At 44.0% G+C, this 20,996-nt stretch overlaps 1 protein-coding gene across 24 annotated transcripts in view; it reads right to left on the bottom strand.

Moving 5' to 3' along the window:
• KIF1A (kinesin family member 1A) overlaps positions 1-20,996 on the bottom strand; it is a 158,995-nt gene that overhangs the window by 107,299 nt on the left and 30,700 nt on the right. For all 24 annotated transcript variants that reach the window (XM_007669296.3, XM_007669283.3, XM_016228024.3 and 21 more), the window contains exons 3-10: positions 10,642-10,718; positions 9,437-9,616; positions 7,023-7,088; positions 6,367-6,545; positions 3,743-3,854; positions 2,486-2,563; positions 2,195-2,260; positions 1,237-1,254 (exon numbers count right to left, since the gene is read on the bottom strand). In XM_007669296.3, coding sequence (XP_007667486.1) covers positions 1,237-1,254; positions 2,195-2,260; positions 2,486-2,563; positions 3,743-3,854; positions 6,367-6,545; positions 7,023-7,088; positions 9,437-9,616; positions 10,642-10,718 — 776 coding nt within the window. The remainder of the gene's footprint in view (positions 1-1,236; positions 1,255-2,194; positions 2,261-2,485; positions 2,564-3,742; positions 3,855-6,366; positions 6,546-7,022; positions 7,089-9,436; positions 9,617-10,641; positions 10,719-20,996) is intronic.

Genomic DNA, 20,996 nt, shown 5'->3' on the forward strand with positions numbered 1-20,996 from the left:
ACTTCCAGTGCCCTATCTTGACCAGTAGGATCTCTATGCAGGCTAAAAAGAAATTATTTTGGATTTGGTAAGGGATTAAAACGGCAGAGAGTAGGAGTTTGGTTAAACATAAGGAAGGGCTTCTTGACCATCAGGGTAACAAAACATAGAAACGGAGAAGCTGTGCCTGGAGAAGCTGGGTATTCTCCATCTCTCAAGATCACTAGGGAATAGACTAGTTATCTATTTGGGCTACTTCAGGCATTCCACCACAAAGCAGCATGAGACTAGAGGCATAGGACCGGACCAAATGTCCTTTTTAAAATCCTTCCCGGAGACTGGAGTCTTTGGTTCCATTGGCTGGCGAAAATACTGGTTCTACCGCCTGGAGATTTACAGAGTACTGATTTAATGACTGTGGAATCGCAGCTAAAAGGAACCTTTAGAGGTCATTTAATCCATCTTCCTACCGACCCTATCCCTTCCCTACTTAAATATCTCCCAAGAAGGAGCCTCTGGACCGTAATCTCACTGTTGGTGGGAAATCGGCCTTCCAAGTCTGTTATACTGTAATAATAATAATAATGATAATAATAATGTTGGTATTTGTTAAGCACTTACTATGTGCAGAGCACTGTTCTAAGCGCTGGGGTAGATACAGGGGAATCCGGTTGTCCCACGTGGGACTCATAGTCTTAATCCCCATTTTACAGATGAGGTAACTGAGGCACAGAGAAGTTGAGTGACTTGCCCAAAGTCACACAGCTGACAAGTGGCAGAAATGGGATTCAAACTCATGACCTCTGCCTCCCAAGCCCGGGCTCTTTCCACTGAGCCCCACTGTATTCTCCCAAGTGCTTAATTCAGTGTTCTACAGACATTAAGCCCTCAATAAATACAACTGATTGATGGAGAGTCCATAGTCTCCCTGTGCTACCTGTTCCCAAGTCTTCTCTATACCTTTTTTTGCAAGGCTCTTAGTGTTTATCCCACACATTTGGTTTGTTTTCAAAGGCTAAGGAGGAGCAGGTAGGATAGGTGGCCCCTAACGCCCAGAGAGGTGAAATGATTTTATCTGAATTAAAACAGATTGTAGTAAATTTGGGAGTAGTACAAGCCCTCTGGAATCCCAGTCTAATGTTTTCCTCTCTCGATCATATTGATGGTCTTCAAAACCTCTCCCTTTGTTTTCTAAATTATTCTTATGAGAAGTCAAATCCTAGAAAAAGGGAAAATAATTTTTAGAAAGTCACATACCTTGTTTGGCCCTGAATCCTGTTAAAAAGAGAGAGAAAAAATCACCTATCACTGGTGAGGAACATGATACATCATGAAAGAAGACGCGCAAGAAAGCTCAGGACGATGGAAAACCTGGGGCTTCTGGAACATATAGCTCGCCAGTCGTTACTTATCTTGTTTGGGTTTCAGTTTGACCACGACAAGCAAGCTCGGAGGAAAAAGGGTTGTTCTGAGAGTAGTCCAGTGGAGGGGATCTGGTGGAAGGCAGCTATCTCTGCTTCTATTGCTCTGTCCTCTCCCCAAATATAATGGCACTTTCTGATGGTATTTACTGAACACTTACTGAGCTACTATTTTTTGGTGATATTGTGAAGTGCTTACTATATGTCAAGCCTTGGGCCAAACACAAGATAATCAGGTCCCACATGGGGCTCACAGTCTAAGTAGGAGGGAGAACTGGAATTGAATCCCCATTTTTCAATTGAGGAAACTGAGGCACAGAGAAGTGAAGTGACTTGTCCAAGATCACATAACAGGCGGGTGGCAGAGCTGGGATTAGAACCCAGATCTTCTGGCTTCCAAGCCCATGCTCTTCCCATTAGGCCAGGCTGCTTCTCCCTCTATTACTTCTATCGCCAACACTGCTAATTAAAATGGAGAATTCCAAAATGGAGAATTCCAAAGCATGGATCCACAGAGGGATTCTGACCCCTCGGATGTGAGGGTTGAGTATTTTATTGGGATTCACCCGGCACAGAAAGAAACCCTGGTTAAAAAAAAAAAAACCCAGGAAACTGAACAGCTGGGACAGAAGTTGTGATTTTCATCAGAGACCTCAGTGATCCATTACCTAGCAGAAAACTCAAACTTACTCCCTTTTCCAAGATGGGGAGTGTCTCCATTGCTCACCAGAATTGATGATCTCACCTTCCTTGGTGTCCTGACTAAATTTCAATAATTTTTGAATCCAACTTACCATTTCAGCTAGTGCAGAGATCACCTTCCCCAGTGTGGTCAAGGATTTGTTTATGTTTGCTCCTTCCTGTTTGAGGAAGAGAACGTTTAAATGGGAGAATCAAATGCAAACCAAACCATTTCCACTACAAGAATTCAATTTCCAAAGTGAGTGATTTCAACCTAAGAAGGAACATAAGGCTTAAAGAATAAATCAAAGAAAAAATGAAATGTTAATGGGGGAAAAGTTGTCCGGATGATTTCATGTTCCACTCTGAGTGAATAATTGCCATAAGAAAAAACTCTGCCTTACCTTGAGGCGTGTGCCCTTCGCACCTGTGGAATCTGCCCGTTCACTTCCAGCCAGGTCAACAAGGCTGACTTTGCTCACCTGAAAACAGGGCAGACAGAGAGTTTAGGAACCCAACTGGTTGATGATGGGTCTCCAAAGGGATGAAATATAGATCAGGGACATATCTCTCTAACCAACTAAGTGGGGAAGGAAGAGCTTCAGTCACCACTAACCCCCGGGCATCCAGAAGTTGCACAGCAGCACGAAGTTCTAGCTTTAAAGTCATAAAAGTTCAAAAACCTAGTGCCCTAGCCTGGCTTTTCAAAGGTTGGAATAGTTGTTTAGTTTGGGAATGTGGCTGCATTAATGCAACATGGCACCGGGTGTAGCCATAAACCCAATAAAAGAAGAAAGAAAGAATTATGTCCAGAGTTTATTCTAGATGATAATTATGCTATTTAAGTGCTTACTATGTGCCAAGTACTGTTCTAAGCACAGTTACTTGTGGTATTAAGCACTTACTAAGTGCCAAATACTGTTGTAAGCGCTGGGGCAGATACACGGTAATCGGTTTATTCCACATGGGGCTCACAGTTTTAATCCCCATTTTACACATGAGGTAATTGAGGCACAGAGAAGTTAAGTGGCTTGCCGAAGGTCACACAGCAGACAGGTGGCAGACTCGGGATTAGAACCCACATCCTCTGACGCCCAAGCCCGTGCGCTTTCCACTAAGCCATGCTGCTTCTCCAACAGTTACAGGATGTCAAAAACTTTCCTAGCCTTTATTCCAGGTCACTCAAGGGTCTCATTACTCTTGTTCCAATACTGTAAGTTTTCAAATATAGCGCCTCATTAATAGAACACGGTCAGACCTTTAGAGATAGAATTTAATGACTTAAAGCCTTCTTCTTTAAGAGAAAAAAAGAGTAAGGGAGCAGAAACATCTCCTAGAAAAAAAATCCTGGTTAAATTACACAAGAACATAAAATATGCACTAAAATAGGGTCAGCACAATGGTTCATCAGCCCTTTGTCCTCTCTCTAACCGTGGTGACGAGAACCATGCAGTGGTTACCCTCCTTGACATCTATCTTATTGTTAGGAGTGAGTCATCCAACATTCTCATCTGGGCCTCTAATCTCTCTTCCACACACTAATTTACCCAAACCCTCTGTAATCTAGTGTTATCATCAGATTTTTCACTCTTTTATATTAACAACAATCCACTTTCTGCCCTTCCCTCTCCCTAGTAACTAAGGGAGGTCCGATAGCATGCCTTTTCGGTGGTGATGTCAGTTTCTGCATCGTGGCGCTTCTGGGTGAAAATGATATTGAAGACCGCATGGGAGCGGCTGCTGGTTTCATTCATGTTGGTGGCTGCCACTGTCCTGTTGGGGAAGGAGAATGGAAAAGATTAAAATTCTGGATGGGCCTCTGACATGATCAGAGAGGCCCAGGCTCATAGCTCAAATCATGGTATGACTGGGATACATGAACTGAGTATGGAGGTGGCTGACTGGCCCCTCCAGGGGCTCATTCACTAAGACAGGGCACAGGCAAGGCAAAATTTGGCATTCTCTCTCTACCAGGTCATGCCAAGAGGCAGAGAAGATCGATAATCCCATTGATTTGAGACAAACCTAATTCAGTGATTCTTCCTGAGAGCACAGATATCTCACTTGCTAATCATTTAGCCATAGGGAATTTTCTACTGGTGGATTTGGGCACAATTCAACATAGTAAAGTAGACAAACGTTAGGCTTTCTGGACACTGGAGGCTTGCCCAGACTGACAGTAGCATAAACGGGCAAGGCTTGGCGAGGGAAGCATTGTGAACTACAACTTGACTATCACATCATTCACCAGTACCAAGCATCAGGTTTCTTGGAGCGGACTCGGAGGCGGTTCCAAATTAGTGAAGTTCCCACTAATCTAAGGTAGATGTTTAACTCTTTGCCTTGGCCAGATTTGGACCTAAAATAGGTTCCTGAACTAAAAAATTATCTTAAAAGCAAAGAGGTTTTTCTGGGCAGACAAAGCTGATGTCTGCTCACGTGATGAAAATCCGGGTACTTTCAAGTGCAGGGCATGCCCCTGGAGAAAGGTGGATAGCACCCTAGTACTAAGAGGTTGAGGCCCTGAAATGCCTTGCCAACTCCAGTCTTGGAAAAGGTTTTTGATTCAAAAACAACCTATCTATTGCTCTGCACACAGCAAGGACTCAATAAATATGATTAACTGATTGATAAGTCCATGGTTTCCAAACTTGGATTAGAGAATTCAAACTTTAACAGGAACTTCCACCTTAGCTCCTTGTTTGGAGGTAGGAATTTTCCTCGGCACAGTAAGTTGAATGGCTCCAAGATGTAGGGGCACCAGGTTTCAGAGACAAAGCATTATTTGCCATATCTTCTTGATAACAGAGCATCAAATAAGTAGGCAATCTATTATTTACATGGTAAGCACCACTATCATGCAAACTGTATGATCTCTTTCAATATACTCTCCCAATCCAGGTAAACTCAGGCCAAAAAAATGGCTCCTGGCTTAGAGGGAAGAGGAAAGAACCAGGTCAGTAGGCTTTTCTTTGCTCCAGGAATTTAGAGGGAACAAGGTTCAGAACTCACTATGCAGTTGGACTGCAATCACTTAGAAAGAAAGCTCTGAATTAAGACAGGATCTATGGTATGAGATGGGTCCTTTGGAAATGACCCTCTTTTGTCCTTAAGGAAATGAGACTTGTGAGGCAGCATCCTGAACAGCATGGCTTCAGAGTAGAGGCAAATTTCACTCTTGGTTGCTATTCTCTTTCTAGGGCCAGCATGTGGAAATTAAAGGTCTGTCTATGATTGTAAAATGCTCCAAGGGCAAGGACTGTGTCAAACAACTCGATCGCATTTTCCCAAGCACTTAGCTCAGTGGTCTACACACAGCAAGTGCTCGGTAAATACCAATGGTTGGTTGGTTGAGAGTTTGCTCAATGCAGGATGGACAGAAAGGAAACTATGCTTGGGGCCCAGTTTATCCTCTCTGCCCCACACGGTTCCTGAACAGATCCAAATTATAATCCCCTTTCCTGGACTACAGCAGAGTGATCCTCTGCTGAACTAAGACTAGAATTTTCAAATGCCCTTGAATCATAGTCTACGGTGCTGGGCACTGAACCAGTTGTCTCCATGATCTCTAGACCACCCCCTCTAGACTGTAAGCTCTTTATGCGTAGGGAACATTTCTACTAATTCTCTTGTATCCTCCCAAGTCTTTATTTAGGACAGCGCTCTGCAAAGAATAAGCATACAGGGAAATACCACTGATGATGATGATCTCCAGCTAGAAAGTGATCATTCATTAATTTAAAGATTCATTTATTCAGTCATTCATTTAATCTTATTTGTTGAGCACTGGAGCATAGCACTGTACTAAACTCTTGGGAAAATACAATAAACAGTGACATCCCCTGCCCAAATGAGTTTACAGTCTAGAGGCAGGGAGTCAGACATCAATGTGCGTAAATATAATTACAGATAGGTACATAAGTGATGTGTGGCCGGGTTGGGGGAGGAGCAAAGGGAACAAGTCAGGGTGACACAGAAGGGATTGGGACATGTGAAAAAGTGGGGTTTAGTCTGGGAAGGCTTCTTGGAGGAGATGTGCCTCCAATAAGGTTTTGAAGAGGGAGAGAAATTGAGAGAGATGAGAGAACTAAGAGATGAAACGAATCTCAAATAACCCTTCTTGGCCAGAGAGGTGGAGGCTGAAAGGGTGTTAATGTGACCCCTCAGAAGGTAAGGCTTCACTGGAGCATCAATAAGCTAAGAGAGAGGCTCATGGTAAATGGGGGGAATAGAAAGAAGAGAAAAGGTGGGGTAAACCAGCTCCCTATGTTCCCACTCCATGTACCTTGCTTTGTTCCCGGAGTCCATTAGATCCTGAATGTCATTATAGGAGGTGACGGCCAGCTTGGAGAGGTCCTCGACGTAGGGCCCCATGAGGGGGTGTTCTCTCACTCGGAGGTTGCCCTTGTTTTTGGGGTTCAGGAGGTCCCGGACCCGCTCACAGTAAATCTCCATGTAACTGACCTGCCAAACAGAGAATATGTAATTGGAGTAGGTTGACAGATGGGAATGTGTTCAGGCAGAACAAGTGGAGAATCCAGCCCAGCAGGAGGTTGAAGTTCTGCTACAGTCTATGTCACAGGTCTGCGCTGCTGACGAGTTCAGAGACTCATCGTTTGTCAGGATCTGAAAGCAGGTGAGGGACCCTCTCTGATAATGAACTGAGAAGGTGAGTAGACCGTATCTTCTGGAAATACAACTGGAGGCCTTGGACATTAGCGACTGTATGCTTCATGGGGGCAGGAAATGTGTCTACCAGCTCTGTTATACTGCAAGCGCTTAGCTCAGGGCTCTGCACACAGGAGGACTCAATAAATACGATTGCTTATAGTTCATTCGACAAGTAAGAGCAATACGAACAGCTATTTTTATAGCCAGGCCCTTCAGACACTCTTCAGAGTTTTGCTAGCCGGAAAGTTACATGTGAGAAATGAGCCGTACCTCTACGGAGTAGGACATATTGTCATTGGTTGTGTCATTGATTCGGGAGAAAAGGTCTTCACACAGCTGCAGACATGGTGAAAAAGGAAAAGAAAAATCGATCAGGTATGTCCTCCTTATTGAGAAAACTGTATTGTACATTCGATGAGGTCAACTTCTAGCTAATTTATTCCCTAGCACCTGCTCAGAGAAGATTCTGTTTATTGTGTTGCATCTGAGTCATGGTACCGACAGCTTTTGGGATAATAATAATAATAATTATGGTATTGTTAAGCATTTACTATGTGCCAAGCACTATTCTAAGCACTGGGGTAGATACAAGTTAATCAGATTGTCCCCCGTGGGGCTCACGGTCTTAATCCCCATTTTGCAGATGAGGTACCTGAGGTACAGAGAAGTGAAGTGGCTTGCCCAAGGTCACAAAGCAGACGAGTGGTGGAGCCGGGATTAGAACCCACGTTCTTTGACTCCCAAACCCGTGCTTTCCACTAACGCATGCCGCTTCTCGCATCAGTGCGAATTAAACCCTTATTTAGCATTCTTACTTCCTTATAGACAAAAAAAGTCATTTAGGATATAGACCAGTCAAATCCAGCTTGGGATCTACCTTGGCCCAACCAGCCTTAGAAATTGCTTGGAACCGCAGATTTTCCACGGATCAACCTCAACCTCCACCTTTCCACTATATTTTTTGCCACAAATTTCTGACTCATAATTCAGCTATTTTGACTTTTTAATCCCATCTCTTCCTACATTTTCTTGAAAAGATTATTTCTTCTGTTTCTAGATGATTGTTTTCATCTCTGTTGTTGTACCAGGGGGAAGAGGATTGCTTTAGGAAGCAGGAGACCTGAATTATAGTCCCTGTTCCGCCCGTAGCTGACTAACACAGGCAAAGATGGCAAGTGCCCTTTGGGATATGCTGCACCTGTGGCTGCCTGCTTGCTTGGTGCATTGAAAAGCAGCTTAGAAAGAACGCGGGCCTGGAAGTCCGAGGACGTGCGTTCTAATCCCAGCTCTGCCGCTTGGCCAGCTGTGTGCCCTTGTGCGAGTCACTTAACTTCTCTGTGTCTCAGTTTTCTCATCTGTAAAATGGGGATTCCATACCTGTCCTCCTCCCTACTTAGAGTGGGAGCCCCAGGTGAGACAAGGACGGTGCCTGATAGGATTGTCTTGGATCTACCCCAGCGCTTTGTAATGATGATGATGATGATGGTATTTGTTAAGTGCTTACTATGTGCCAAGCACTGATCTAAGCGCTGAGATAGATACAGGGTTATCAGGTTGTCCCACGTGGGGCTCACAGTCTCAGTCCCCATTTTGCAGACGGGGTAAATGAGACACCGAGAAGTCAAGCGACTTGTCCAGAGTCGCACAGCCGATGAATGGCGGAGTCGGGACTAGAACCCACCACCTCTGACTCCGGAGCCTACAAAGTTCTTAAGGTTATCATTATTATAATGATTCTTATTATCTGGAACATGACTGACAGGTATGAGAGATTGCAAGCGGTGCTGCACCAGCCACTAGTACTATAACCAATTCCTCTGCGTGGGATCTTGGTCCCGAAGTCTCAGGACTAAGGCTCATTCATCGCTCTTCAAAGGAGCAACCTTCGTCATCACGTGGATAGTTTTGCATCTCTATCAGGGTGGCCTTCTACACTAGGGCCTCTCTACCAATACCATGCCCAGTTTTGGAAATAATTCCATCAGTTCTCCCCCTCTAGATTGTGGGTTCTACAGCCTGCAATGTACTCTCCCAAGCACTTCGTACAGTGCTCTGTACACAGTAAGTGGCAAGAGCCCAGGCTCGGGAGTCAGAGGTCGTGCGCTCGAATCCCGGCTCTGCCACTTATAATAATAATAATGTTGGTATTTGTTAAGCGCTTACTATGTGCAGAGCACTGTTCTAAGCGCTGGGGTAGATACAGGGGAATCAGGTTGTCCCACGTGAGGCTCACAGTTAATCCCCATTTTACAGATGAGGGAACTGAGGAACAGAGAAGTGAAGTGATTTGCCCACAGTCACACAGCTGACGAGTGGCAGAGCCGGGAATCGAACTCATGACCTCTGACTCCAAAGCACAGGCTCTTTCCACTGAGCCACGCTGCTCACCTGTGTGACTTTGGGCAAGTCACTTCACTTCCCTCGGCCTCAGTTACCTCATCTGTAAAATGGGGATTAAGACCATGAGCCCCACATGGGACAACCTCATTACCTTGTATCTAACCCAGCGCTTAGAACAGTGCTTGGCACACAGTAAGCGCTTAACAAATATTACCATTATTATTATTATTATTATTGTGTTCAATAACTACGATCGATTGATTGGCTGATAGGTTGAGTTCCTTCATGTGTGGGAATTTTCCCCGCACCCACTAGCTTCCCTCATTCCCAACTCCCATTCTTACTTGAGGAATGATGCCTTGTTGATCTTTCTCCTGCTTTCCCATCATGGTGTAGGATTTGCCAGCACCAGTCTGGCCGTAAGCAAAAATGCAAACATTGTAGCCCTCAAAGGCATGCTGCAGCATCTCTTCTCCAATATCCTGGTAGACTTGTTTCTGGGAAGCATAGTTGATGTCTTCAGGCTGGCAAAAAAAAAAAAATGGGACGGGAAAAGTCAAGAAAGAGAAGATGGGTGGAGAAATACGAGGAATGAAGGGAATAAAAAGAGAATGAAAATAGAATTAGGTTGAAAAAAGAGAATGGGGAGAAAGGGACAAAAAATGGAAAACGTCTCGGAAAATATTTTCAGCAGTCGACACGCAGCCGGAGCCGATGCTCTCGTAAGCCAGGATTAATTTGTTTAACCCATTTCCCCAAAGATTTATCTTTCGGCATCATTATCGATCCAAGGAAATACTGCAGTATCCCCACTTCAGTGAGACTGACACCCGAGCCACAGGGGTCATTTTCGATACAAAGAACTAGAAGCAGTTGGGAGGTCAGAAACCCTATCACTAGCCCCAGAAGACCCTCACAGGACAAATCTATGCCACTCCGGCACTTTTGTCTGGCGTGGAAAGCTAAACAGCTGCACCGCAGCTCCAAAGCCCCTGCTGATGAGTCAGTGTCCAAAGTAGAAACAGTATTAGCCGTGTTTTTTAAGCGCTTACTCTGTGCGGTACGCTGTACGAAGCACAGGGAAAGAGTTCCCAGGATTTTTCAGCACTGCAGTAGGACCACCTTTTCCACTTCTGTTACCAAACCCTTGATGAGCCCAGAGACCGCCCCATCATTGGAGACAGAGTTTCAGGAACGAATGGCTCCCAGGGAACGACTCTCTCGTTCGCTTCATTTCCACCGGTTGCAAGTGAGAAAAAATGAAAGTTGGGGGAGTAGGGAGGGTAGGGGGTCTGTGGGCACGGAGAGTCCGACAACCGGAGACATTTTCCAGACCCATTTCTTCACATGACGGCACCATTCCCGAGCCGGTCAGCATCCAAACGTTTGATTTCAAAGTGTTACCTGAGCTTCCGTGCCTCGTAAAAGTTCTGGAAAGGTACTGTAGAAATTTTAGGGCTTCCCGTGCCAGTGAATACTGAGTAACCAACCAAAGCTTCCCCTCTCCCACTCCTCAAGCCACAGCGTCTTGAAAAGTGTTTCCGCTTACCGTGGTGTGAGACCAGTAGGAATAATCAAAGCTGAAGCTTTTTGGTGTTTCTTTGGGTTGTTTTGGGTTGACAATGGCTGAAAAAGACAACAAGAAAAACACCAGAGTGGTTATCATGCAGGAAGCGTTTTCTATGACGAGGAGGCATTTTGGGGGCCTACTGGCTAACGGGAAAACGGTTGAGTGATTGCTTTTTCTAGGGAACCGTACTGGGCACTAGGCCTTGGCTCTGAAAGGAAGGGCATGAATAGGGAGGTCCTGGAATCAACAGTATCTCTGAAAGGCCATGTCGATTACCTAATCCCCTTCAGGTTTCGACTAGACCTACTGGGGAAAGGAGAGACGGGCTCTGAATCATTCAATTAATGGGATTGAGTGCTTACTGTGTGCAAAGCAAGCAGCATGGTGCAGTGGCTAGAGCATGGTCCCGGGAGTCATAGGACCTGGGTTCTAATTCCAGCTCCACCACTTGTCGGCTGTGTCACCTTAAGTCACGTCTTTTCTCTGTGCCTCAGTTGCCTCATCTGGAAAACGGGGATTTAGGCTGTGAGCCCCACGTGAAACAGGGAATGTGCCCAATCCGATTTGCTTGTATCCACCCTAGTGTTTAGTAGAGTGCCTGCCACATAATAAACGCTTCACAAAAGCCACAATTATTATTACTATTATTATTATTATTGTTAAGCACTTGGGAGACTGCAACACGACAGAGTTGATGGACATGCTCCCTGCCCACAAGGAGCTTTCAGTCTAGAGGCGGAGACAGAAATTAATACAAATAAATAAATTATGGATATCATAACAATAATAATAATAATGTTGGTACTTGTTAAGCATTTACTATGTGCCAAGCACTGTTCTAAGCGCTGGGGGAGATACAGGGTGATCAGATTGACCCATATGAGGCTCACGGTCTTAATCCCATTTTACAGATGAGGGAACTGAGGCACCGAGAAGTGAAGTGACTTCCCTAAAGTCACACAGCTATTTACATAAATGCTGTGGGGCTGAGGGTGCGGTGAATATCAAATGCTCAAAGGGTACACATGTCAGTGGAACCGGGGAGGATCCCACCGGTCTGTGTTGGTTGGGACTTATCACACGGAGGGTGGGGATCCACGACCACATCAGGGACCATTTACCGAAGAACGCCTGAATGAGCATAGGGTGGAACCCTCCTTCTGCCAACAAAATATAGAACAATCGCTACTGATTGCCACAGGACGGAGTAGAATTCTTCAGAAATGGCTCAACCAACTCACAGTTCTCCGTTTGGGCTACCTGGAGGTTTTCTCGTCCCTGTAGAGGTGGCTAATGACATGAGAACAGGATGGACTAAATGCTTTTTATCGAAGGGGGAGAGAGTGAAAATGAATGACCAGAGAGAGGGTTCGTGCACCAAGTGGTCATTGCGTCCTTCAGGAATAAAGAGACCCCCCCAGGCTGCTTTTCTTATCAATAAAAAAGGTTCCATTTGAGCCAGCTCCTTCCTTTCTCTACCCTCAGCATCCTGAGTCAGGAGTAGGGTGGATATTGCTGAGCTCCACGGTTCCCAAGGAGCTGGAAGAATGGGAGTCGGGAGACTACGGCGGCAGGGGTAATGGGGTGAATGTCACTGAAACTAGCCATTATCTCTTCCGATACCACTAACTCATCTGGCTCTTTTGATGCTCTTGCCATTTTAGGAATGATTGCTCTTTGTCATGAAAAATGATACTACTGACTCTGGTCTTCCATCATGTATGTAGGGGTAGGTGAGAAGGCAGAGGCAGTCCAGGCATCATCTCCTACTCTGTCCACACATTTAAAAAATAAATTATTTATGGTATTTGTTAAGTACTTACTATGTGCCAGCCACTCTTCTAAGCGCTGGAGTGGATTAGAGGAAATTGGGTTGGACACGGTCCATGTCCCACATGGGACTCGCGGTCATAATCCCCATTTTACAGATGAGGTAACTGTGCCACAGAGAAGTTAAGTAACTTGCCTAAGGTCACACAGCAGACAAATGGGGGAGACGGGATTAGAACCCAGGTCCTTTTGAATCCCAGGCCTGTGCTCTATCCACTAGGCCACGCTGCTTCCCTTTAAGCTAGTCCCTCACTGGGCCGTGGCATTTGGTCTCCCATTGCTTGGTGAATTGTTTTTGACTCTCTTCCTCTTGATATTCAGATTTTCCCCGAGCATCCGTTAAAGGCGAGCACTCCATTCTGGATTGCTGCCTGTCAGGCTGGTTTGTCTACGGCACCTGCCCTCCCAAAATCCTGAGGAACGTTGCATCGTTTGAGGTTATGCCTCACCGGGTCTTTAAAGCATTTATTGTTTACCACACTCCCTATCTGTGGTCCTTTGACAAGGATCACGTCACCCAACTTTATTGCATGGTAGCCTCCCAAGTGCTTAGTCCACTGCTCTGATCAAAGGAAATGCTGAATAAATATTATTGATTTATTAGCTTCCCATTCATCTCTTGCTCAAGCACCAGTAAGTCTACGGTATAAAGCCCTGTCTACTGGAAATTTGAATTTTGGACACGCTACCTGGATAGTCTAATGCCATATCTCTTTGGAGACTGCGTGTGTGTGTGTGTGTGTATCATAGCTGGGACTATTGAAGCTAATCTCCATTGAGGGTGGTTGCCCGTCCTTGGACAGGCATTGTCTCTACCTGTTGCCAAATTGTACGTTACAAGCGCTTAGTACAGAGCTCTGCACATAGTAAGTGCTCAATAAATACTATTGAATGAATCTATATTCTTTTCGTGCACTTTCCTTTTCCCACTTTTCCTGCTTTTCCTCAGAGCATTTCAAAAGCCTGGGTTTCCGGATCAAGGACACAACTGGTCTCCTAATGCAAATTTACTGTCAATAGTTCTAGTGTTGGTTTCAGGGGAAAGAACGCTGCGGTCGGAAACGGGAAGGCTGGGTTCTAGTACCGGTTCTGCCTGAAACTGGGTAATAAGGGTGAAGACCTTCCTTGAACTTGCCATGTCTGCACTCTGGGCCCCAGCAGGAACGTGACTTGCAGGGACGAGAGAGGGTGTCTGGCACCATGCAAACACTAGCTCTATAATTAATTATTCCCCACAGTTTCTCGGCCCTAAAATGCCCAGATCGCGCCTGCGTGATCACTCGGGTTACACCTTCATCATCATTATGCTCTCGTGGCCAGGGAATGTGTCTGTTTATTGTTGTACTGTACTCTCCCAAGCAGTGCTCTGCCCACCCTAAGGGCTCAATAAATACGATTGAAGGAATGAATGAATGGATGGTGACTAGTTCACCAACTTTCCACCTCAGTCTTGGAAGTTCACTTCTCACATGTGGTGGGTGGCATTACAGAGGGTTTGGATGATGAATGGGGTGTTTAATGAGGCAAGAAGCTGGGAAATCCAGCTCATTGTGGGCAGGGAAATGTATCTGTCTATTGTTATACTGTACGGCTCCAAATGCTTGGTATAGTGCTTAGCACACCTTAAGCGCTAAATAAACGATCGACTGAACGAATGAAATGATACCTGATGATTGATTTCCTCTGTTTATACTAGACCTTTTATGGGAAGAGGATCAATAGGTCATTCTTCTGCCTTAATCCTTTTCTATAAAAAACATTCAGGACTCGGAAAAGTAGACAACGGGGATCTATACGTCATGAGAAAATGATCTTTAATGAACACAGATTACAGCTACAAGGTAGGGTTCATCTTTGTGCATGAAAGATTAATAGGTATGTTAAAAGCTTCACCTCCTTCCTCCCACCAGGAGCTGAGGTCAGGAACGGTGGGTAACTGTGATCGCGAAGCCAGTGGTTGGAAACGTTAGAATACAGAGGAGGTGGTGGTAATTTGAAACTAAAGACTGCCTGGAATGGAGAAGATCACCAGGAGTGCCCTCTCAAAGGACGGTTTCACTCAGTTAATCATATTTATTGAGCATTTACTGGATGCAGAATGCTGTATTAAGGGCTTGGGAGAGTACAATAAAAAAGACGGAGTAGACTCTCACACATTCCCCGTTCACGAGGAGCTGATCGTCTAAAGGGGTTTCATCTTCATTCCCCTTGCTTTGGATTCTGGCTTAAGGGGTCCTGTTGCCTATGTCTTGCCTCTAACTGATTTCTCTTTTCTAAAGTCTAACCTCTCCGGCCAAGATTGTGAGCTCCTTGGAGACAGGGACCAGGTTTGAATTCATTTATTTTGTATTCACCTCAGAGTTTAGTAGATTTCTACCATTACCTCCGACTCCTGGAAACCAAGTGACACAAGGTCCACGTTCCACCAAGAAAAGCTCTCACAGTGCCGTCGATGTGGCGGAGAGCTCAAGAGACAGCAATTTTTATTACTTTTAATTTTTTTTTTTATTATCACAGTACTTGTTAAACAACTATTACGTCAAGCACTGTTGTTGGCACCGGGGTAGCTACAAGATTGGACCCAGTCCCTGTCCCACGTGGGGTTCATAGTCTAAGCAGGGGGGAGAAGAGGAAGTGAATCTTCGTTTTATAGATGAAGAAACTGAGGCACAGAGAAGTGAAGTGACTTGCCCCAGGTCACACAACATACAAGAGACAGAGCCAGGATTTGAACCCAAGTTCTCTGACTTGCAGGCCCCTGCACTTTTCACTGAGCCAGGCTGAAATGATTCAATTACTGCAGGTAACGTCAAAGACATTCTTGCACTCCTCTCAAAAGTCCCCATTCCCAGTCTCTCATTCCCACAGAAGAGCTATGCCTGCCCTGCTCATAAAAACTTTCTTCAAAGGAACCACGAGGCAGCAGTCAGATGATGGTATTTGCTGGGTATCCACTAAATGCGGAGTATCGAAATTAACCCATCCTCCTATATACAGGAGGACACTTGACTCAATGCACCTAAGAAAGATAACTGCCTAACCATTTCTTTAAAATCCACAACTTTTGTAGGTAAAATAGAGTTTCATGGACAGAGAGTTCTTCCTTGGGTCTAACCATTTTGTTACAGGAGGCAAACTACTACTTTGAGGACTCCCAGGCCACTGAGCAGAATATTTCTGAATGTCTGCCTCCCTAACCTGGTTGTTGTGTGCACGTGCATAAGCAGCGTGTCCTAGCGCTACGAACGAGGGCCTGAGAGTCCGAGGACTTGGCTTTTAATCCTGGATCTGCCAATTGCTTACTGTGTGACCTCAGCCTCAGTTTCCTCAACTGTAAAATGGGGATTCAAAACCAGTTCTTCCTCCTACTTAGACTGTGAACCCCATGTGGGACAAGGACTGTGTCTAACTGGATCAACATGTATCTACCCCACTGCTTAGAAGAGTGTTTGACACATAGTAAGCACTTAACAAATACGATAATAATAGTAACAACTTACTCTGCCAGTGCTGTGTAAGCAATAAGTGCTCAATAAATACTGTCGATGGATTGATTGATGATTTTTTTCCTTCCCTTGGAAAGTAATTGGCAATACAAGGGCAGATTAAATGAGCAAGTGCAAAGATTTGACTGAACAAAGAGTCAGCAGACCTTCCGATTTGATAGCCAGTGATACCCCACTGTGACCTCATAAGAAAATAAATCATAAATCAAACTATTAAGCATCAAATGCTGAATGTAAGCTTCGGTGGAAATCATCGTAAGATGGTCATATTCAAGATCCTAAACGTAAGAGTGAGTAGGGGCTGCAGAATGGAAATTTGGGCAGAGAATATCACCTCTCTATACGTGCAGCATTCTCCCAAGCTGCCAACTATTAAGCATCAAATGCTGAATGTAAGCTTTGGTGGACGTCATCGTAAGATGGTCATATTCAAGATCCTAAACGTAAGAGTGAGTAGGGATTGCAGACCGGAGGTTTGGGCAGAGAATATCATCTCTCTATACATGCAACATTCTCCCAAGCTGCATTCTCTGGCCTGGAGAGCAAAACCTCCTTAGCCCTACAAGACTTATATAAAACTTCTCCACTGTTCCTCTTTTTCCCTCTCATGCTATTACCAGCATCTTTATTACCCAGCCAGGCAAGCCTCCTAATTAGGCCACCTTTATTAAGCATAAGAATTCAACTCTCCCACAAGGACTCTAATGAAATAGCACAATTGTGTAGGAATAAGATTAAAACAACTAAAATTGGCAAGAAGATATACAGCTAACCCAAAACATTAAAGGCAACAAAAATGTTCACTGCATTAGATAAAGAAAGAACTAGGAAAGAAAATCGACCCATTAATAGACAGAAAGTGAATCTGTTAATAGATAACTAAGAAAAGTCAGAGGATTTTCATTTCTTTTTTCTCTTCTGTCTAGGAGAAATATCATCACGATCAGCTCATCAAGCAGATGTCCCTTTTGAATGCCTTAATACTGTGCCCTGCCCCTAGTTGATGTTCAAAAATGCTATTGCTTTAACTATGCTAATAGTAGGCTAAAAAGCCAAACTGCAATAGGAATAGAAATTGAGAAGCAGCATGGCCTAGTGGAAAGAGACAGGCCTGGGAATCAGAAGACCTGGGTTCTAATCCTGGCTGTGCTACATACATGCTGGGTGACCTTAGGCGAGTCACTTAACTTCTCTATGCTTCAGTTCCTTCATCTGAAAAATGGGGATTCAATACCCGTTCTTCCTCTGTTTTAGACTGTGAGCCCCACCTGGGACCTGATTATGTTGTATCTACCCCAGTGCTTAGTACAGTACTTGGTATGTAGTAAGTTCTTAACAAATACCATAAAATTATTATTATTATCATTCAGGAATACTAACAAAAGTGATTATATTCCAGCCAGTCAACCTGATTACATACGCTCTTGGGCAATTAAGGAAATGGCGGATGCTAATGCAGAACCAGTGCCTATATTTATACTGGAGAACTCAGGGAGGGTATGAGAAGCTCCTGAGCACTGGGAAAGGGTCTATGACATTCTCATATTTAGAAAAAGGTCATTTGAATATCAATACCTGGAACAATATGAGAACAAATGATCTAGATAGTTATTCATTTTGTAGCAACCTAACAGAACAGAAGATATTATAAAACAACCCACAAACCATTGTGCAAGAACCAGTCTGGCTCTCTATATAGGAGTCTCCAAACTGCTGCATTTATTGGCCTGATCTCCTCTCTATCCACCTCTACTTATTTCTTCAGGGACCTACTTCTTGACATGCCTGGTGAAATCTTTTGTATATTTTAAGCATTTGCATCTCCACGTATGCCATAGAAGAAACTATCCCCCATCTCCATCCCTTAAGATAACTAATCATATTTGGGCAGAAAGTTCTTTGGGAAGAAAAGTGAGGAGGAGAGAAATATCTTCTTTGCCATGGTGTTTGTTCTACTAGAGTTCTGAATTAATGATGAAGACTTTCCAGAAAGAAACAGTTGCTAGGGAACTGACCCAAGGATATCAAATTGACTAGTGTGTCCTCCTTGGAGAGGATAATGAGAAGAATAAGGCTGAAACCAGACAGCAGGGAAACCAAAATGAGGCCATTTAAAAAGCCCCCAAGGCCAAAGGTTGAGTAACCTACATGTGTTTTATGATCTAGGACTCAGTGTGATCATTTTGTTCTTAGTTTCACTTCATCCCTTATTCAAGGAACAAAACCTATATCTAAAAGAGTTTAAACCACGATTTTATTTTAGGCTTTCATCTAAAAATCTCTAGCCACCCAAAATTCTCTTTCAACTCTCAGCACTAACTCCCGCGGAAACCCTTCCTGGTAAGTTTATGATTTAATCTTTAGGGACTATCACCTGGATGGGTCCAGTAGTGTTTGCCTTGTCTGCAAATGATATGCCTTTTCCCTGGGGATTCACTAGCTTTCTTCAGCCTGATCTAAGTTACTGATTGATCGCTAATTGTGAGGGCTACTTCCTGTGATAGTTCTGCCTGCATTTTGACAATTTGCCCAATATAAAACCTCTCCCCATTGTAGAGAAGATGGAGTGAAGAGGAATGAGGTCAACCCAACCCTTTCCTACTATTGCCACGTGGGGCAGGGACATTACATTCCAATTTTTATGGTATCTGTTAAGTGCTTACTATGTACCAGGCACTGTATTAAAGTGCTGGGATAGATACAAGGTAATCAGGTTGGACACACCCTCTGTTCCACAATGGGTTCTAAATCTTAATCCCCATTTCTGCAGATGAGGTAACTGGGCCACAGAAAATTTTAAGTGATCACCTAACACACAAATGGTGAAGTTAGAATTAGAACCCAAGTCCTCTAACTCGCAGGCCTGTGCTCCTCCCAGTTGGCCATTCTGCTTCTCCAGGGAGAAGCCTTAAAAATGTTCATTCAGGATAAGATTTTCAGGAATCTCCAGCTTGGCTTGACAAGATCCTTAAATCTAGTGCAATTTAGAAAGTATGGAAGAATGTCTCATGAAATAATGGCATTTTAAAACTAAGATCCACACCTGGGAGTTGAAGCAGCTAGAAGGAGGGGAATACAAATAAATGAGCAGAAATTGAATCTTTCATGAAGCAATAGCGGTGGGCAGAAAATAATTTGCATGTCATTTCCTAAAATATAGGGGGTTAGAAAAGATGAGCCATTGATCTCTCGGTGAAGAATATTTTCTAGCCTGAGATAATGATGTCACTGAGTCCGCTGGGACGCAGTGTACAGACAGCCTCGGAAGCCATGGAAACATAATGTGTGGTGCATCAACTAATCAGGAGTTCTGTGCGTAATGCTGTGTCATTAACCTCAACAACACGGGCTTGGAAGTTTATCTACTCCTCTAGAAGGCAGTCCCCTCCAAAACTCACTTTGCTATTGCCAGACAATCCCTATTTCTACTGCTAGCACCGTGGAAAGGGCATCAGTTTACATGCTCAAAGGAACTTACTTCATCCGGAAAATGAACTTTCTCTGCGATTTTTATTTATGATTGGTAAAATATACAGCAAGAGATGGGAAGCTCAGTCCTGTCGAAGAACAGCTGGGTGGAAATGACTTCAGGGTAGAAATGGATAGCCTAAAATCAATTCACTCGAAACACCCTCACTCCCGCTCTTCTAGTACACCGGACATTAGTCTCAATGCTTACAGAGTTTGAGGTGAAGTTGTAAAGTAATCGAATTCAAGACACGGCATATTAAGATTCAAGATTTTTCATTCTTTGGGTCATTAATGCCAAGTGTAAAAGCCCAGAAATGTGACAGAGTCAACTATCTGTGGCATTCCAAGCTGTTAAAACTGTCTTGGAATGAGAAGATGGACAGGGAGAGAGGAGGTGGGGAAAGGAGAGAAGGATGCTTCCGAACACTTGTTATCTGCTTTAATTATCCTAGAAACTTCAATAATGCAAATTTGGGAAATGCAAGATTTTCTTAATCAAAGGGCTGGTGGAATAGAGGTTTTGGGAATTCTTTCTTACACTGGGTTGCCAGGACCAATCAATCAATCAATCATTCTTATTGAGTGCTTACTGTGCGCAGCACACCGTACTAAGCTCTTAGGACTCTATCTCCTGCCAAATTTTACATTCCAAGCGTTTAGTATAGTGTTCTGCACCCAGTAAGGGCTCAATAAATACGACTGAATGAATGAATAACATAAAGAGTTGGTAGACACACTGCCCACCCACAACGAGCTTAAAGTCTAGAGGGGAGATAGACATTAATATAAACAAATAAATTACAGATAGGTTCATAAGTGCTGTATAACCATTGTCCATTCTGTGGATTTCCTTTTCCTTGTGCCTTGTTTCCCCTTAAATTACTGCTCCACATACAAGTAATGTTTCAATGTCCAGCGGGGTTATCTGAGGAGAATGGATGAGAGCAGGATAACCAAGCAACTGTCATGTGGTGAACTGAAAGAGGGCACATGCAAACTTGGTGGGCAGAAAATTCAGGAGAGATTGGGAGTGGAAGAGGTAAAGTTTCAAAGAGCTATTGGTGAGAAAGCTGCCATTTTGGGTCTTTTCAGTCTCAACTGGAAACTCTCTGGTCTCACAAAGGAGCTGGGATGAATAAGGTTGTGAATCCAGTTCAAACAGCTGTGGAGATGAATGAGCCCCATTTCTGCCCATGAAGTTGGCACCTTGGGGGGTTAACTTTCTAATCCAATCATGCCTACTGGGATGTCTACCACAATACACAGTTTTCCACCCCATCACTCCCCAGACTCACCCTAGAAGCTAGGCATAGGCCCCGCAAGATTAATAAATATGTCCCTTCTTCATTTTTCACACCAAAAATTCACTATATCTGTAATGCATTCATTACATCTGTAATTTACTTATATTCATGTCCGGCTCCCCCTCTAGACTCTAAGGTCGTTATGAGAAAGGAATGTGTTTGTTTATTGTTCTATTGTGCTCTCCCTAATGCTTAGTACAGTGCTCTGCACACAGTAAGCATT

This window comes from Ornithorhynchus anatinus, chromosome 7 (genome assembly GCF_004115215.2).
Source record: "Ornithorhynchus anatinus isolate Pmale09 chromosome 7, mOrnAna1.pri.v4, whole genome shotgun sequence".
In the NCBI taxonomy this organism is placed as follows: Eukaryota; Metazoa; Chordata; class Mammalia; order Monotremata; family Ornithorhynchidae; genus Ornithorhynchus; species Ornithorhynchus anatinus.